The sequence below is a fragment of the Pteropus medius genome, unplaced genomic scaffold, assembly GCF_902729225.1.
Source record: "Pteropus medius unplaced genomic scaffold, Ma_sr-lr_union100, whole genome shotgun sequence".
NCBI lineage: Eukaryota > Metazoa > Chordata > Mammalia > Chiroptera > Pteropodidae > Pteropus > Pteropus medius.
The window spans coordinates 7689698-7708975 of NW_024351543.1; the positions used below are offsets into that span (position 1 = coordinate 7689698).

General features: G+C 48.0%; 1 protein-coding gene across 2 annotated transcripts in view; it reads left to right on the forward strand.

Moving 5' to 3' along the window:
- The window catches only part of PDIA5 (protein disulfide isomerase family A member 5), an 83682-nt gene that overhangs the window by 23896 nt on the left and 40508 nt on the right, over positions 1–19278 (forward strand). For both annotated transcript variants that reach the window (XM_039843208.1, XM_039843210.1), the window contains exons 4-7: positions 9621–9704; positions 9963–10008; positions 13881–13973; positions 16970–17030. In XM_039843208.1, the coding sequence (XP_039699142.1) occupies positions 9621–9704; positions 9963–10008; positions 13881–13973; positions 16970–17030 (284 nt within the window). The remainder of the gene's footprint in view (positions 1–9620; positions 9705–9962; positions 10009–13880; positions 13974–16969; positions 17031–19278) is intronic.

Genomic DNA, 19278 nt, shown 5'->3' on the forward strand with positions numbered 1-19278 from the left:
GAGATGCTGCGGAAAGACCTCTCTAGCAATCCTGTAGGGTCACTTGGGGACTGGAGAAGGGGAAGATACTGGCTTCCTCCTGTTCTTTCTAGGCCCTCCCCTGCCTACCCCCCGCCCCCGTGGCAGAGGGGGCCTTGTTTTATAGAGGGGCCTTGATGTCTAGAGGGCAAGGTAGTTTTCAGGGTCACCTGGTAGGCTTGCTTGTCAGGGGGTCTGCAGCGAGAACCTAGGCTTTACTCTCAGCTCAGGCCAGTAACAGATATCTCCACTGTCTGTGGCCCAAAGGTGGTAGAATCAGCTGGCTGACCTGACCGTTGCCTTGGCTTCTGAGGTGGCTCTGTTAGAAGTGTCCGTCCTAGGCAGGTGGCTTAGTCCTTCCAGCTCTCTCCTCTGACCTGTATCCCCACTCCCCCTACACCTGTCCTGATGCCCATGCTGTGAGCTCCTTCTCTTCCTCTTTCTCATTCCTGACCTTTCTCTTCCCAGAGACTTTATTGTCAGTGTTAAGGTGGCAGAATCAAACACCTGAGGGCTATATCTTAGTGTGGGGAGGGGGCCTCTTGGAATTCCTCTGATTCTTTTGAGTCTGGGAGTTGGAGTCCAGGGTGTACTTAGACTCCCTTTCCTTTCAACCATTAGGAATAATTTCCATATCTCTCTGTGTTTCTTGATTTGCTGCGGGATACACACACACACACACACACACACACACACACACACACACACACACACCCACACACACACACACACCCCCACTATACCACAACCTCTTGTCATATCATTAGCTCCCAATTTGGCATAGATTGGCAAAAACACAGAAAAGACATACAGATATTAAATGAACAAAGGAAAAAAGGTAGCTGAGAAGTTTGTCCTTTGCACCAGCTCTATGCAAGGCACTGCAGCACTTGGTAGATAGCAGCATTTACATGTCTTTCTGACTGAGGACAACAAGTATTTCCAGAGCCACTGTGTCTGGCCACTTCTCACCTGGACTTAGAGTTTACCGGGAGCGTGGGGTTGGGAAGATGAGGAGAAAGGAGAATTGCACTTAAGAGTATTGCACTCTTGTTAGTATGGGGAAGAGGCGGGGCTCTGCTGGGAAAAGAGGCAGTTCTTTTCCTGGATGGCCCATCAAGGTCTTTTTAACCTTTAATGTAGCTGAGCTTGCTTGAGTCATAAGCCCTGCTACTACCCTGTGGGTTAAGTGAGGTTTAATGGGCTCTGCTCAGTGCAATCTTTTGCTTCTACTGTCTGAGTTCATTCTTTGCAAATGAACGGAATGTCCTCAAGCTTTTCCTGTGCCCTGACTGGAGAGAACTGAAGGAGATTCATATTTTGACAAAGCACCAAATGAGACCGGAAGTGTTAGCCAAGCGGTATTTGCTATAAGGGCATGTGTGTATTTGTATGTGTGTGTATGCATATGTGTCTGACCTCCTACCTCCAGATTTATTTAAATACCAACTTAATGGAAGGGAATGCTCTCTAGACAGTTGGCGAAGTTGTAGCCATTGATTAATTCTAGTTCATAGTTGGTCTGGAAGTGTTCTCGTCTTCTAGGTGTGTCTCTGTCTCCCATATTTCACCAGGAGTATGCTGTGTGACTGGCAAATGACAGAGCCTATCAGAGGGGACAGGGCGCTTTGGTCTCCCCAGCTGAAGATGTCACCAGTTCTGCCCAGCCGATGGAGCCCTATCACAGGGAGTTCTTGTGAGGCTTGTAGGTAGCAGAAATGGGCAGAACTTTGGTGCTGTGGCTCCATGCACCTAGGTTCACTCAGCAAACATTCCCAATCAGTTGTTGTGTGCAGGTGCACAGATGGGTAACAGTGTCCTAAAGCAGCAGTCCCCAACCTTTTTGGCGCCTAGGACCGGTCCTCCTATGAGAATCTAATGCCTGATGATCTGAGGTGGAGCTGAGGTGGTGATGCTAGCGCTGGGGAGCAGCTGCAAATACAGATGAAGCTTTGCTTGCTCACCTGCTACTTACCTTCTTCTCTGCGGCCTGGTTCCTAACAGGCCACATACCGGGATGGTCCATGGCCAGGGGATCGAGGACTTTAGTGTCCTCAGTGTGCCAGGAAGAGGCAGACACCTAACCAGGTAACTACAATCCAGGTGAAAGCGCTGTAAATGTGGGCTATATGTGTAGAGGGAGAGTCGCTTGATTCTGCCTAGAAAGGTTGAGAAAGCTTCACAGAGGAGGTAGAGTTCAAGTTTGGGGCAAAAACCTCAGAGTACCAGGTCTTTAAAGTACCTTGGCTTTCCCTGCAGGCAGCTCCCCATAGTGTGTGCCTTGAGCACTGTCTGGAGTCATCTGGCTGGTGGATATGGAGGCGACAGTCCTCTGCTGACTGTACAAGCAAGACTAATTGGGATTGGGATTAGTGTGTAAAGACAGACTAAGAAGATTAGAATTTAGGACTTGTCAGAGCCATAATGTCTGGAGTCAGTAAAAGTGCCAATGGGTGAAGTATCCTGTGACTCTTGATGTGTGAAAATGAAGATCGAGTGGGCACCTTAGAGCTTAAAAGAGGTAACCTTAAGACAGAAAGATAGATTGTTCTCCGTAGTTACCGCTCAGTTTATCTAAGAGGAAGTATAAACTGAAACGTTAATTAGCTTTTAAAATAGTTTAGATAAGTAGGCAGATTGAGGAGCTATAATGGATTATGTTAGAAGCAGAAATATCTGGATCTGAGTTTGAAATCAGAGGCAGGGTGCAGCTAAATTTTCCCAGAACAGCCCAAGCGACAGAACTCGGAGCTCTAGTCCACACAGACTGCCCTGGGTGGCAGTTCTCACAGACCACCATCACACAAGGAGATGATTCTCAAGGGCAGGAGCTGACTCTGCCCTCCTGCTTGGCCACTCCTGCTCCTTGACTTCTGAATGTGCCCTGTAAATCATTAGGGCACCCCACCGTCTCAACTCCAGGACCCTGTGATGACAGCGCCTGCTGTTGTCCTAATACATTCAGTCTGTGTTTATGATTCTGAATGAGCCACTCTGGCTGGAGGTGGGAAGACGCACTCCCAGGAACGCTTTCTGTTACTGTCTGCAGCGAGTAGGTGGAACGAAGCCAACATCTGCGCACTTTGTATCTCGGCCGCTGTCAAATGGGCAGCCAGAGCATGCCTCCCCTCTCCTGGCCCCCTTGAGGTTCCCTAGCTCTTGTCCTTTCCAGCTCTGCTTCCTACCTGCCAGCAAAGGGTCAAGAGGCTGGAATGGGAGTGTCAGGATGGGGGTGGGGTGAAGGAAGGTCAGGAGTGGACAGCCCACTCTGATTTTCCCCCTTAAAGGGCAGGTGAAGGGAACAGGTGACATTCTAGGGTGAGATGAGACAGTGCTCTGGTGCGAGGTGTCTTTGGACATGTGTGACATAATGGCAGAGGCCTGGGTCGAAGGGTCAGCGTTGCTACTTACGAGCCCTATGACCTTGGATAGGACAGTTATCCTGAGTGTTTCCTCATCTATAAATGGGACAATAATACATATTCTGCCTTCTTCCCAGCTCCGTGGTGAGGATCAAGTAAACAAAAGTGCTTTTTAGAATAGAATTTATACCTGAGATCTCATGTTACTATTGCTATGTTTCATCTGGGCAAGGTTGTTCAGGGCATTTCAAGAAGCTGCAGGGGATAAACGATGCATTTGTTCTTCAGCAGCTTCTTCTTGGGTGTGAGGATCCTTTGGTTGTTGTGAAGATGCCCCCGAAGAAAGTTTTGGGTGTGAGAGTCAGCCCCAGCTCATGGGTGTTTTGCTCTGAAGAAGTGCAGGGTGCAGTGGGATTTGTAGGACTGCAGGTCAGGAGGCCTGGCTTTGAGTCCAGGCTCTGACAGCAAATAGCTGTGGGGCCTTTGGCGAGTCAGTGCCCTCCTCCAGGCTCCTGTTTAATCTTGTATGAAACGTGGAGTTGAATCTCCCAAGCTGCTCTCATCCCTAAATAGCCTGGTGCAGAAAATCCCAGGAGCTGCCAGACGTGGAATACAGCGTGTGTGCGTGCCAGTGTGTGGTAGGGGTGTCTTCCAGTTTTGGGGGGGCCTTTCTTTCTTCGTGTCTCTCCATTCTGGGTGTCTGCTTCTTATGTCTCTCCCATCCTTCCCTCAGAGCATCCATCATCTCTCCTCTCTCCCTCTTTGTTCCCATCCCCTTACTAGTTTATGTTGCCTCCTCCCTTCTCTGGTCTGTACCATTCATTCTTTTTCCTCCTCTCTTTCCTGTATGGATATTTCTTTTTTTCTCGCTTTTCTGGCTCTTTCCTCCCAAGCTCTGAATGTGTTGGTCTTCTCCCAGGTCCTAGTAACTTGTTGCTGTGAGGTTTCTGTAGGGTGTCTGGCTTCTGTCCAGGGATTTGTCAGCTCTCCCTTCCCCTTACTCCACCTCCTGGCTCAGACTTCCGCAATCACGCTCAGGTTGGCTGCTGGTGGTTGTCTGGCTGTTAAGTGGGTTGTATGTGAGGGAGTTGGTATTCTCCTCGTGCCCTGCAGCCTGGCATCGGGGCTTGGCCTTGGTGTGGAGTGCTGCTATATGGGCGGCTGAGCTGGAGCCAGCAGGCGGGAGCTGTGCCTGGTATGCTAATTCCTGGGGCTGATTCTCACTGAGCTGAGACTGTCCTATTCATGCTCACTGCTTTCTTTTCCTGAGGGTTTAAGGTCTTTACCTAACCACATTTTCCTTCTTCCCTGTTCTCTTTCTCCCATCTGCTTTATTTCCCCCTGGACCAGTACTGCCTTCCCAGATCCAACATTTGGGGCCTGCCAGGGTAGGCATAACATATTTTAAAGTCTTATGTCTTCTTCTAAAGAATATTTGAATTTAGCATTTGTTCCTTTATATGTAAGCATGTTCAGCATGATTTACCGTGGGATAAAGGAGACTTCCAGAAGTGCTCTGTTGATGTTGTGTCTTCAGATACCTCCTAGCACGTTGCCATGTGCCAGTTGGGGGTGACATGTCCCCTACTGAGGAACAGAGCCTTAGAATTACTGGGCTGGGGAGGCAGGTAGAGGAGAAGGCACGCTCTTTCTCTCTATTCCCATCACTTTTATTAACCGTGCTGCATAATTCATACTTTATTATGTGCCTTCTTGAGGTAGGTACCAAGGAGAACAGCCAGGCCTGGGAGGAGCCCTGCTATACAGAGTGAGTCCATTCATCAGCGAGTGCTGTGAGACCACCAAGATCTGTCCAAGTTGAAGGCCCAGCTATTCCAGAACTGTTTTCTGTCTCCTGTCTGTGTCCTTCTGCTGCATTTGTTCATATTGTCCCTGGTATTTGGCACCTGGCAGTCACTCTGATAGTATTTCTTGCTCACTTGCTCCTTGTCTCCCATTTTCATGTCTCTGAAGTTAGGCCACTTCCTCCCTTTCCTCTCCTACCCAGCCTCGGAGGTCACAAGACCGTGGCTCAGGATCCCACCATGTCAGACATGGCAGATGGGAGAAAGAGATCTTCCCCTTCTTTGATGGAGAAATGGAGCCCAGGAGAGGGACATCTGCATTAGCTAAGGGCACACAGTGGCCAAGACAGGCTGGGGGCCTTGCCTCTGGTTCTTAGTGTAGTCTGCTTTCTCCCTTGTTGCGGGAGGCTGTCTGTGGCTTGTGTGGACATAAGGATGCCATGTGGCTTAGTGAGGATCTGATCGGGGGCTAGGAGAGAGATGACAGAGGTTCAGATCTTTTTGGGTCTCCACCTTTGGTCCTGGATTCTGGCTCCTAGTTCATCCATCAGGATATAGGCAGACTGCCTTGATGCTTTAGAATTACTTGACCTATAGAAGAATTTAAAGCTCCATTCAGCTCACGTAGACAACTCCTGCATTCTGCAGCTTGAGAGACTAAGGGCCTCACCGGAGGTCACAGACTGGCTAATGGCAGAGCCAAATCTAGAAGCTGTCAGTCATTCTTGATGGCAGTTGGGCCTTCCTCCAGGGAGGTTTTGGTACTTAGGCTGCAACTTGTGAAAGTCACATACCTCCCCTTCCTAAGACTCCAGCACCTTGTTTTTTTTTTCTTCTCGCTCTCCCCACTCTTTCATCTCTGGGTCTGACTCCCAGGAGTGGGAATTGCCAGTCTCCTGGATGATTGTTACTGTACAAGTAGATCTGATAAACACAGCTCCATACGTCTGCAGCAGCTACTCCGCACTACTAGGCAGCCACTCCACAACAAATTCAAATGAAAACACCATGCATGTGTCTGTCTGGGCCCAGGGTGGGAGGGAAGTGTGTACAGGCCTCTGTCATCTTTTTCTCTACATTCTGGGGAGGCGAAGTGAGAAAGGATGTAGCAGGTCGTGGATGAGTAAACGGACAGAGGGAGGCGGGGCTCCAGCACTACGAGCAGATTGAGTGGCAGGTGAGGCCCTTTGCACGACCAGTCTACTCTCCATGATCCATGGAGGTTTTCTCCCTCCCTCTCCACTGCAACAAAGCATCTCATTTCCCTGCTCACTGCCTATGTCTCCTTTACCCCCTAGAGCCTCAGTCATTGGCTAGGGAAGAGAAGGAGAGAAGGAGGTAGCCAGTAGATCAATTAATTGTGCTTAATCTCTCAACCCAGATCCTTTTAAGTCCCTGAGCTTGGGTAATTTCTCTCTTCTTCTTCAACATTTATGACTTTTATTGTCTATACTGCACAATTAGTACACTCTCTCTTTCTCTGAGAGACAGATTTGTAGGAGAGAGGGGAGCTAATCTGACAGAGCACTGTCAGGAAGTGTCACCTGGCAGGTTTCCTGCAGTTCAACAGACAGAGCCCAGAGCCCTGAAAGCCAGAAGTGCAGAGCCTCCTCCCAGCAGCCACAAGACAGCATCAGTCATTCACTCATTCATTCAGGTGATTTATAGAGGGCCTGCTATGTGCCAGCTGATGTTGTAACCCTGGGGAAACAGCCATGAGCAAAACAAAGCCCTTGTCTTCATGCAGCCAACATTTCTGATGGGAATGACAGTCACTGGACATGTCGGTCAGCTGTGGAGATGCACTGTGGAGAGACAGCAGCAAAGGAAGTGCTAGAGGTGGATGGTAGAGGTGCTTAGATGACAGGAAGCCATCTCCCCAGCGACTCCTCTGAGAATTGTGCAATTGTATTCGTGTGTGTAGGGGGCAGGGGAGAGGAGAGAATCCTTGGGGCATGTCGTATAACGTAAGGAGGGAAGAGGGTCATGCGGAGTCTGTGACGAGGAATCCTATGGCAGAGACAGAGCCGTGATTAGCTTAACCAGAGTGCGAGCCATAGGCTGCAGGCAGGAGTCCACACTGAGAAACAGGCAGGAGAACCTCTGTGGCCTCCCAGCTCCACCCAGCCAAGGCGGTTGGTTTAAAGCATTGTTCCTAAGCCTGGCCTAGGCTCACAGGGCACCTAAGGCTGCAGCAAGACATTTCCAGGGAGTAGGTTTTGGCGGTGCGGGCAGGGATTGGGATTAGAATGACTGATCCCTGTCACTCCTCTCTGCTTTGTGAAAGTCATAGGAAGAGGCTTCCAGCCAGGCTTGATGGAAGAGAGAGCCAGCATGGTGTCACACTCCTCCCCTCCAGCGGCTGCCTTGCAGAGTTTGAATGGCCACCACAGGCAAAACAGTATAAGCAGGCCCTTTGGGTACCCCTGCTGAATGCGAGCGTGGGGCTGAGAGAGGCCCACAGTGATTTGGTTCCTGCCCCTGGTGCTATGTGCTGTTGCTGTTGGGTGGACAGTAGGTGGTCACAGAAATGGTTGAGCGCAGCAGAACAAAGCTAGACAAGGAAAGTGACAAGTGAACAGTTGTAAACATCCTGAGCCGGGCCCTCTCTTCTGGGGAATGAACTCAGGTGGGGAAAGGGCACCTCAGACACAGTTGTTCCCAAACAGACCTGCTGCTTGTCTGCATGGCGCCACCACAGCCCTGCGGGATGGGGTAGACCCAGAATGCAATAGCCATTGTCAGTGCAGGCGTGTGTGGCGTCCCCACGGGGCTTTAGGCTAAGAGTTTGAAGAGAGGATGTGGTGGGCCGCCCTTCCAGGGGCCTTCTGATGTGTACTCTTGGCCTGCAGGGTTTCCTCCCACTCCAAGCTTAGCCCTTCTCTCTGCACGTCCTCTCTTAAAATGCCCTCGCCTTGGGAGAGCAGCCATGGCAACATCATTACCCTTCCCTTTCTGAATTCATCATGCATTTCTTGAGTCTCCAGTGTTTGCCGAAGCTAGACGAGGAAATGACCACAGTGATGGCTACCACAGGCAGAACTAAGCCCTGGGCCTGGGGTGAGGGTGGGAGCAGGGGGGTGGCCCTGAGCGTGCCCACACTCCTTTGCTCTGACCCACACGCACCTCTCCAGGAAGACATGCTTCTTGAATTGCAAATTGCGTATTTACACTTAAAATGAGATCCCACGATTTTGCTTGGTTTAATTAGTCCATCTGTTCCGGGGCTGGTGCACAGCTGTGTGAAGCCAATGGCTGTAGAAGGCAGTAAGGTATGTAAACAGGTGGGAGATGAAGGGACTTCCCTCCGGCGATGTCATACCTGGCAGAACAAAGTTTCTCATGTAGTGTCGTCAGTGGAGACCAGTGTGGATTGGGTGGCTGAGAAACCCTCACCCAGTCCACTCAGGTCTGGGGAGTGGGCCCTGAAAGAAGGAGCAGGGCCCTTCATGGATGGGCTGGTGGGCTGCCTTTGGCTGGCTGTTGGTCACATTTGCCTGAGTGTGGTGAGGTCTTGGGGGATCTGTAAAAGCAGGTAAGGTCTCTCAGGGAGCTGGTGTAGGGCATAGGAAAAGCCAAATTAGTGCAGGTTGGTGGCATGTGTCAGAATCACCAGGAAGGCTCCTTAAAACAATTGCTCTTGTACCCACAGAATTTTGATTCAGTACGTCTGGGATGGGGCTGAGAGTTTGCATTTCTTAGAGGTTCCTGGGTGATGCTGGTGCTGCTGGTCCAGGGGCTACATTTTGAGATCCATCAGTCTAACAGGAAGAAAACCAAGATTAGATGAGATCATGCATGAGCACTTTGTAAATGATGAATGGCACCCAACAGACCTTTTTTATTAGAGAAGTTGCAAGAGGGTGATATTGCAGACACTAGCACATCACTGAAGCTTTTTCCTTTCTCCTGTTGGCTTTTGTCAATACCCGGTCAGATTACAACATCGTAAAACATTTTCCTCTTACCTAGGTCAGGTGGTATATAGTAGGTGGCATATGGCACACATTAGCGCTTGAAAAACCAAAACTTGCTTGGGCCCTAGGCAGAGATTCTGAAGTAATGATCTGGGGAGGGCCAAGGAATCGGTATTTTTTAAACTTCCCCAGGTGATTCTAGTGAGCAGCCAGAACTGGGACCCACTGATCTACACTGAGTTTATTTTTCATCTTAGAATGGGCTGACCACCCCCTAAGCTTCTGGGGCACTTCCTTTGTTTGGACCTCTCTGTGTTGCCTCTAACATGTACTGATACAGCTTCCTCATCTGCTTACCTCTGTCTTTTTTGATCAGCCCATATCCTCTTGGTTACTATCCTGCTGTTGAGAATTCCAAGTTACCTGGCTTATTCTTAGGCCACCAGCAGATTTTACTCTGTCAACACCTTTGTGAGGACCTCAGGCGACAAATGGTTTCTGACATTTGTGTCTTTCAGTGATGCAGAGAGTAGAAAATTGTGCAAGAAGATGAAAGTTGACCTGAGCCCAAAGGACAAAAAGGTTGAATTATTCCATTATCAGTAAGTACACACATGATCATTTCCAATTTCCAAGTGAGTGCCAAAAGCTTTCATTGGTATTCTCAGTTAATAGTGACTTTTAGGCAGATCAATTTGATTTCAAAATGATTTTTTCCTGTGTTTACAATTATTTCTTTTAAAAAAAAAATTCTTGAAATGTATTCAATAGCTGAATCTTATTATGATGCTACAGAAACCAAGGGTATGTATCTTCACAACCACTCCTAAAGTTAACACCTTTTTCTCCTCGTTTGACAGGGATGGTGCATTTCATACTGAATATAACCGAGCTGTGACATTTAAGGTAAATTTACCTCCCTCGTTCTCAGCAGAGCTGGAGTCTGAATGGATGCCAAAAGTGTGGCAGCTTCTCTCTGAGAGAAGGAAGGGTAGAGTGCACAAATAGCTCTTGCGAATGACCTGAGGGGTTCTTATCTCTAGAGCATATGTCAGCAGAATATCTGAAAAAGTTTGTAACTGTTATCACAGTGGGACGGGCAACCTTGTAGTTAGTTTGTGAATCTATCAAAGGTCGTCCAGTGAAGCATGTGACTTCATGCCTCTCCCCTCCAAAAGCCTGGTTCTCCCTTTGCTGTGGTTTCGGGCCCTTCCTCATCTCTGCAGCAGTGCCTACCGTAACTACCCATAGGCTAGAAGAGGCTTGCCATGCCCAGGTTAGCATAGCATGCAGGACACGGGCAGGTTGGCACCTGCGGGCTTATGCAGCTTGTTCCGGATGAGATGCCGATGTCACCGAGTCGTTCCCTGCTACAAATCCAATTCAGAAGTCAATAAAAAAGCATCAGTGAACATAAGTATGGTGATCCTGCGGGTGCTGTCCTGTTATCACAAAGCAGCTGCCCCACCTTGAGCCCTTCTCCTGCTCTTAGACTCTGCTCCTTCACCATGTGCATTCCCTTCCTCAAACCAGCTTTCTTCTGCCTCTGGTCCAGGTGGCATTCCCCTGCTCTGGCTGGGGCCATGTATCTCTTCTGTTCCCAACATCTGCAGAACTCACTCTTTCTGACTTTCCTGCTTCTCAGACTGGGTTCGACCTTGTGCTCCTTTCTCTTTGTCTCTCTCTCTCTCTCTGTCTCCTTCTATTCTTTCCTGTCTGTTCATCTGTCTGTGCAGCTGTCAGTGCCCCTCTCCCTCACCCCGCCCCAGCTCCCTGGTCATCTCATTTTTTTTCAGTTGCTGCAGCTTTTACCTGATACATACTCAGCTTGATTACTCATCATCTTAACACTCACTTAGACACTTAGAGAAAATTCTACCAACTAGAATTGTTTAACCCCTCTTATTCTGTGTTAAGATGTCAGATGAAGTTCTTGGAGAGAACTTATGCTCCCCAGGAATAAGATTTAGCTGGGTGGGGTCAAGGAGGTACCTATGCAGTATGGAAAGAGGGAGCAGGGCCTTTTGTTTTGCTTTTGGAGGTTGTGTTCATTGTATACTTAGCCGGCCCTCCGAGGAATCTGTCCTAGAATTGTGGAGCAGGGCATAGCAGCTGCTCAGAACTATAGTACCAGGAAGGGAGTGAGGAGTCCTGGTCGTCTAAGCTTACTTGGGTGGGGGAGGCCAAGTCATGGCCTTTGTCTTCCTCCTTACAAAGACTAGATATGTGGGATCTCATCTTTATGTGATTTTTACATCGATAAACTGGAGAAGTTGGCTGAGCATTATACAGGATCAGTCTCTTTAGTGGAGAGAGGGCATCCTTGGTCCCAGTACCCTCAAATCCCACAGGGCCATCACGGAGTGGGGTAGTGTCTCCAGGGCAGGAGGAAGTGGCGTAGCCTTCCTGTGACTGCCTAACAGCTTCTGTTTTTCAGCATGAGCAGCTGAGATTGAGGCCCTCTTTGGTCATGGATTAGTTTTCCTTTCAGGATTTCTCCTGGGCCTCTATATCTCCATGGAGACAGAGGACCCCTTGGCAGGGTAGGCACAGGGTCTCAGTTCCTACTCCGGCTATTGTCGCTGTCAGGGCCAGGGCCTGGTGAGAGTAAATGAGGGTAAAAAGAAGGAAACTAAAAGAGGGAACTTCCTGTGTAAGCGGCTTTCTGCCGTCAGCAGTCTGTCCAGCAAAATCCTTATTATGTTTAAGTGGTGAGGACCAGAGGCGCCTGGAAGCTGAAATTCAGATGGCTCTGTGGTGACCTTCTCCAAAGGCCCCATAGTTGTGACTGTGGTTTCCCAGTCATGAAGCCATCCTGAAGACCAAGGTACGGCAGTTGGGCCATTTTTCTTGGATTCAGAGCACCAAGGATGGGACAACTAAGGGTGGGGTCCCAGGCGCTGCTCTCTGCAGATTTTTCACCCAAGATCTCGTCAGACTGATTTGAAGGAAAACCTATGAATGGGATTATTCAACTTTGATTAAAGAAGAAGAATTTTTACCGGAAAATCAAGATTACTAGTATGAATGTTTTAGTCGTTACATTAAAAGAGGCAATTTCTTTCCTTTTTCCATCTTCATCCGTCTTTTTTCCTTGATGCAGAGGTAGGGGTCAGGGGAAAGGGAGGCTGTGCTAATTAACCCTTTAACTCAGCTCATGCTGGTGTGGGACAGGAGCTCCCCAGGGTAGTAGTTCCTACCCCTTTTGGGTTCCTCATTCTACTGAGAGTCACATGAAAGCCATGGACCTTCTCCTTAGAAACAGCACATGTGTATGCATTAAAGTAAATGTTTTCATGTGAGTCTGGGGTTTCACAGGCTCCTGAAGTCTACTGTGCACCCTAGACTGAGAACCCCTGCACCAGATGTTCCTGGAACAGCATACAGGTGGGCACCTATAAGCATCTTTTTCACGTGGCCCAGCTGGGCAGGTGCCTCTGCAGCTGTTGATGAGTATGGGTCTTGGGAGGGCCCTGCCAGTTCTATTTTGGCCTGTACTGTCATAGTGAGCTTTGCCAAGGGGCTAAGAAAAAGCAAATCTGCCTTCGTCGTGGTGGAAATGATCCTCTTCTCTTGCCAAGAGATGTTTCAAAGCTCCATTTGGATGGACAGGGAGTGTTACCTGAATGAAATTTTATGAAGTCTTGGCTCTCCTCCATTCTTTCACAGTAGCTCTTTCCAAATAGGAGTTCCCAGAAATAATAAGTCTCACTGGGTCTTCTGTGTGTGACAGTGGATGGGCTGACTGTAGCCTCACGCACTAAGAAGTTCTGTCCCTTTCTTATCTCAGCTGCCTTCCTCCCCCAGTGTACACACAGACACACCCCGTTCATCATCTGCTCATTGGAGCGTGATAAAAGTGGACAGAAGTAACGGAATCTGGCATCAAATTGGGGGACATTGAGGGCTCTATTTGTTGTCTAGGGGGCCAGCAACTCCCCTCCAGCATGGAAGGATAGAAGCTTGGCTGGTTTTTTTCATACCTATTTCTGGTTCTCATAGACTTTGAGCTCCATTTCCCAGAGTTACTGAGAGGAAGGGGAATGTCATGTCTGTCCTGGACCAGTGAAGTATGGCAGGTCAGGAGCAGAGACTTACTGTCCACATGACGAAGGCCAGTTAAGCCCTTTATCCTGAAGGTCTTCGTCAGATCTCCATCTTGGACTTTCAAGATGAGAATTACAGCAACCAGGTGGCCACAGAGATGAGCCCTTTGCCCTGGGGCTTTCCAACATGAGTCCCACAGAGGACGATCAGTATTTAACACTTAGATCACAAAATACCAAGCAGGTTACAGGTAGGCGTGATTACCTGCTTCTGCGGTTGACAGCTTTAGTGGCTGTGTGAATGTAGAAGTATCTTATTTGAACAGGACTGGAGAACTTTATTCAAATTGTTCAGAGAGGCTTCCTGGAGGAGATAAGATTTAGCAGAAACATGAGAGTGTCTCTGGTTTGAATAAGCCAACTAATTGTCTCAGATTTCCTCTTTTTTGGTCCATGGGGAAGCACAGTAGGTATGGATCAGCTGACCGGAGTAATGCGTTATGCTGAAAAATCCCGGCGGGGCTGGTGGAGGTGCCTTTTTAGGGCCCTTAGCAGTGATGTCGGTGGGCTATCGAATGGCACACCCATCCCCAAGCGTTTGCCCATACACCGTATGCAGTCCTGTCCAGGCACTTGGGTCTCCCGGAAGGAAGATGAGAAAGTTCCCCGATTCCCCCACCTCCCTCTTTTCCTGGCTAAAATGACTTTTTCCTTCTCTCTTCTTTTCCTCAGTCAATAGTGGCCTTTCTGAAGGATCCCAAAGGGCCCCCACTGTGGGAAGAAGATCCTGGAGCCAAAGATGTTGTCCACATTGACAGTGAAAAGGTAATTTCTTCCTCATCCATTCTGATGGACACTGGAAGCTTCCTCCGAGCTAGGGTCTCTTGAGGAGAGATGCCCAAGGAACTGAGAAATGGGAGTGTTCCCTGACCAGCTGTGCTTTCCTCCAAGAGACCCGAGCCAGGGCCCTCACACCTCATGTTCCTTCTCAGCTCCATGATGGAACCAACAGGAAATCACAGGCTGGCTGCCCGAGAGCTTCCTCCATTCTTCACCATCTTGTTTAATATATTTTAATGTGTTTAGAGTTTTCTTATAGGAATAGCAATTTAAATGTGCTGTCCTTATGTAATCTGGTTGTTGCTAGGTTCGGCTTTATGGGGGTTTTGTTTGTTTGTTTGTTTGTTTGTTTAGAATAGTCTGAGAGATTTGGGTTGGATTTTCTGAGACTTGAGTCAAGTCTCTACAATTCCGAGTCATCATGTAACTTTCAACAGATTATTTACCGTTTTAAGCTTCAGTTTGTGCATTTGGCCAGGATGAGGGGTTGAGGGAGTGGAGTAGGATGGTTCTGCCTTACCCTCTCCCTCCAAACCCAACCCTCCTCCTTTGGAAGCCTGCTCACCTGACCTGAATGTGCATCTTCATCTATGTGTACATGTGTTTGCACCATGCACACGTGTGTGCCTTATTGCTTGGCTGTGCCTTCACATAGGGATGGGCAGGAACTTCTCTGTTACATTCCAAATAGTCTGTGAGGCAAGCAGTACTTTTTTTATAGATGGACAGAGAATGTTCATTCTTATCTTGATAACATAAAATGTACCTTTTATCTTCCTCTGCCTCCCCTTCCTTTTCATTGAAAATTATTACTCTAATGCTTGTTACCCCAAAAGAAAATGATGCCATTTATACTTTCTGAAGATGTCATGTGTGATCATCATGGGCTAAGCAGGTGGGTCTGTGTTGATTCGAATGCAGGGGCTGGGCATCAACATTTCTCTGGGATGGGAAGTGCCAGTGTCATCGGCTAGAAGATGAAGCCTTTTTACAAGCACGTTTAGAGGAGGGAAGAGGGGCATGTGTCAGGATGTGGTGGCACCTGTGCCTATAGCTATGCGAAAACAAACAGCTTAAATGGATTGTTGCTGCTAGGTAGATTTTGTGATGATATATGTTTCTGGCCACTGGACAGTGATAGCCTGCTGCCTCCCTCCCCCAAGATGTTCATACCCTTGCACTCCTAAGATTGCTTGTCTGTGACTACAAATATTAAGCAGAAATATTTTTTCATACCTGTAAGCAATCCTCTTGTTATATTTTCTGCTATTTTCGCTCATGAGAAGTATAGGTACAGCTGCTTTAGTTACATAAAGTAACTAAAAGTTCCAAATGCAAGTTTGAATTGCTGATTCATGTTTGTGAGCATAGCATTTCACCCTTTTGAAGGTGATCGATTATCTTTGAATGTAATGTAATATTTGTTACTACTCAGGGTATGAAACCCAATTGCGACAGGCTCAGGAAAACCTTTTCTTCTCAGATTTTTTTTACCAGGTTTTATCTCCAGGGCTTCCAGAAGATCATTGTCAAATTTTGCATCCTCCACCCCTAGTCAGAGTCAAAGATCTTGGTTATGAATTGTCTTAAAATGAGTGCCTTAACCCTCTAGTTATTTAAGCAAGAGTAAACATTTTCAGAATTTACTATAAAATGTTATTAATTCCCATAAAATATTTGTAGTCTTCTTTATCTAGCTGAAAAATTATAAGTAATACATATTCATCATTGCAAATTTAGAAAATACAGCTTAAGCATAAAAGAAAGAAAAAATCAACCCATCGCTTTCCTTTGAGAGATACCCACTGCTGGCATCTTCTGTAGCCTTTCAGGCTTTCAACATAATGCGTATATAAATATTAACTAAAGTGTCATTACATGTTATATGCTGTTTTATAACTTGCTTTTCCCCCCTCACTTAATGTAACATGCACATCACGTTATGACATTAAATATTTTCTCTTCATCGTTTTTAATGATGCAGTAGTATTCCATTGTGCAGGATGTACCATTATCTATTTGCCTAATGTCTTGTTGCTGCCAGAAAGCTGCATTTTGAAATTTCCTCTTATTTTCCTTATTATTCAGAAGAGAAAAACCTCTAATTTTCTTCTATGGAAACTGGTTAGAGGAGCTTATTTTAATCAAAATATGCTCCGTCATGGAGCTTCTCTGCAGTCCTTGATAGATTTGCTTTTTCCTGAACATCGCTGACTCTCATAGGAAGAAAGGTTTCCTACCCTGCTTTATGCAGAAATCTCTCCATTAGCACTGTTGAGACCTTGGTCTTTTTACATTTATTGTATTTATTTAACCAATAATTATATATTGCCGAATGATGTGCCAGACTCTGTTCTAAGGGTTTTACAAATACAAATGATCAGTGTAGCTTGTAACCTCAGGAGGTGGGTGGCATGCCTTGTCCTATGCTCCTGTGTGCACAGTGGGCTCCTGGGACATGACTGGTGCGGCGGGGGCGCGTGGGATTAGGGGAGGAGATTAGCAGGCATGGGGTAACCCTATGTTCCTGTGATGGGCAGATTCTCATCTGGCCAGATTGGGCCTACGTGAAGACAAACACCCACCGCAACACATCTGCTGCACAGACCACATGTAGAGATGGGTAGCCTGGTCGACAGCCTCATGGGACACAAAAAGCTCCTCGCAGACTTTTAATTGTTCAGGTGGAGCTGAAAGTAAAGCTGGTAGCCTGTTCCTGATTCCTTCATCCCGCCGTATGGTCTTGAGAAAGCTATCTGTCCCCTCAGGGCCTCAGTTTCCCCATCCGTAATATGTGAGAGTGGTCTAGAGCAGATCTTTGGGCTGCTTTCAGCTCCCGATATGCCACGAGTCTATAGTGCGTCCCCCAAGCTCCAGGTCAGAGGGGGGTTTCCAGAGTGCTTGCTCTGCCCCTCCCTGGGGGGATGGCACCTCGTTACTGTGTTGTCTGTGACCTATGGTGTTCTCTGCTTGTGTCTCAGGACTTCAGACGGCTCCTGAAGAAGGAAGAGAAGCCGCTCCTGATGATGTTTTATGCCCCCTGTGAGTGACCTTTCTCCTTTGGGCCAGAGTTAGTTGTTCAGACTCTTGGCAGGGCAGCTGGGGGCTGTGAGGCAGGGAGATTGGGAACAAGCACCGAGTCTCTCGCTTAGAACTCTGAGTCGTGTCGCTCACCCCATCTCACCATCTGTGCCTCTTTTCCTTCATCTTGGCCTTTTCATCTGGCTTTCCTCCCCTGATGCTCCCACGTCAGTTTTTCTCTCACTAGAGTCGGCCTCCTTCTGCCCTCTTCACCCCGAGGTCCACCCAGCAACTACACAGGTCTCCTCTCAGGTACCTCCGCCTCCCTCCACGCCTCTGCTTTCTGGGGGTCTGAAGCCCCTTTCCTGCCAGATATGTGCCTAGTGGAGCCCTGCCTGGAGCTCGAGGCGCTCTCCAGGGTGCTGCTGCTGCTCACCATCCAGAGCCTGGTAGGCCTCCAGGGCAGGTGCTGCTCCAGCTCTGGCTCCTGCGCATGTCTGCTGGTGCCACCTGGGCAGGGCGGCAGGATTCGGACCAGGGAGAAAGGAACCTGGCATTTGGGTTCAGTCTCTGCGTGAGGCAAGAGGCCATGGGAACAGCAAAGATCATTGAGATGACAACCAGAGACCTGGGTTTTAATTCTAGCTATGCCACCAATGAGCTGGGTGACTTTAGTCAAGTTCTTCACCTCTCTGCACCTCAGTTTCCATTTATGTAAGAGAAAAGGTTGGATCAGAGCAGTGGCCTTTAAATTTTTGACTGCATTTCACAGTATTAAAAATTTTATATTGCAGTCCAATATTATAAGTACACATAAATTATACATAAATAAGCTGAAACAAAAGTTTCATAAAACCATACTTATCTTTACTGCCTACTATCCACTCTACCAGTTGTAGTGCACAAACACTGATATTTACTTTTCTATTTTGTTTTACTTAAAAGAAGTTGTTAGTTTTTCCTACTACTTCATAATCCTCAGTGGGTCAGCAAACTATGGCCCACGGGCTGGCTGCCTTTTCTTATAAATTAACTTTTGTTGGAACACAGCCACATCCATTTATTTACATGTTTTCTGTGGCTGCTTTCAAGCTACACCAGCAGAGCTGAGTAGGTGACAGTCTGTCCCACAAAGCCTCAGACATTCCCTGTGTAGTGTGATGGGTCCCGACCCACGGATTGAAAAACCCTGGATTAGAGCCTCTGTGAGGCCCTTAGAGCTGTGATTCTATGAACTACATAGGCCCTAAAAGACTGGAAGCAGGGGGATGAGAGGGGGCACCTGTGTGTGGTGGGAGGCGGATGTGCCCAGCGTGTCCATGGCTCAGATGGGATCATAGGCTGTGGCACCGGGGTTCTTTTTACTCTCGAAGGTCTGCCTCCAGTCCCCCTTCCTGAGTTCTTTGAGCAAAGGCCCCTCCCATCCCCACCCTGGAGACTACACCTCCCCAGCTGGATGTCCTTTCGTGGTGTTCTGGTGGCTTGCCTCACTTGGGTCTGTGGTTTGTTCACCATGACAGCAGCCTCTCCCAACCCATGTTGATTGCTGGGTGACCCCCGTCACCCCCTAGACACCTTGCTGGCCCCAAGGGTGTGCCTGCTTGTGGAAAGAGGCCCTGGTGTCCCACTTCCTGTGAGATCTGTCTTTGCCCCGAGTGGTCTGCACTTTAACCCCGTGTCATTTTATTTATTAGTGCTCACTGGTTGGTTTCACCCCTTTTCGTTTCTCTTTGGAGGGACCTTATTAACGGCCTGGCCATGAATGCTTTAGGAGTTGCCCTGCCTCCCTGTCCCTTGAGAATGGGCCTCCTTTGGTTTATCTCAGAACCCTCGGGACTCAACACATTGTTTAAATGAGATTAAAATAGCATATGTCAATATACAGTACGTGTAACAAGGCAGGATCATGGCATAAGCATGTTGGTTTCAGTATAATGACACTAGTTAATCAGTTACCAAGAGTGGTTCACTAGCTCTTTGCCCCTGAATGTGTGTCATCTCTCCCACCCACTCCCCAGGCTGTCTGGCAGTGTGCTCTTTCTACTTGTCACTGCAGGGGCAGAGATGCATAATAGAAAGCTAGGTAGAAGTTAGGTTCCTTGTAGGTGTCATAGGGCAATTAGCAGTCGGGGAGGAAGGGAGAAAACTCAGAGCTGTGAAGTTCAAACTAGTGGTGGAATAATGGTCTGATTGGATGGCCTCCTAGGTTCCAGGTGACCCCGGGCTTCTTTTGTTGTTTTTGATGAAACAAAGTTGTGCTTTTATTATA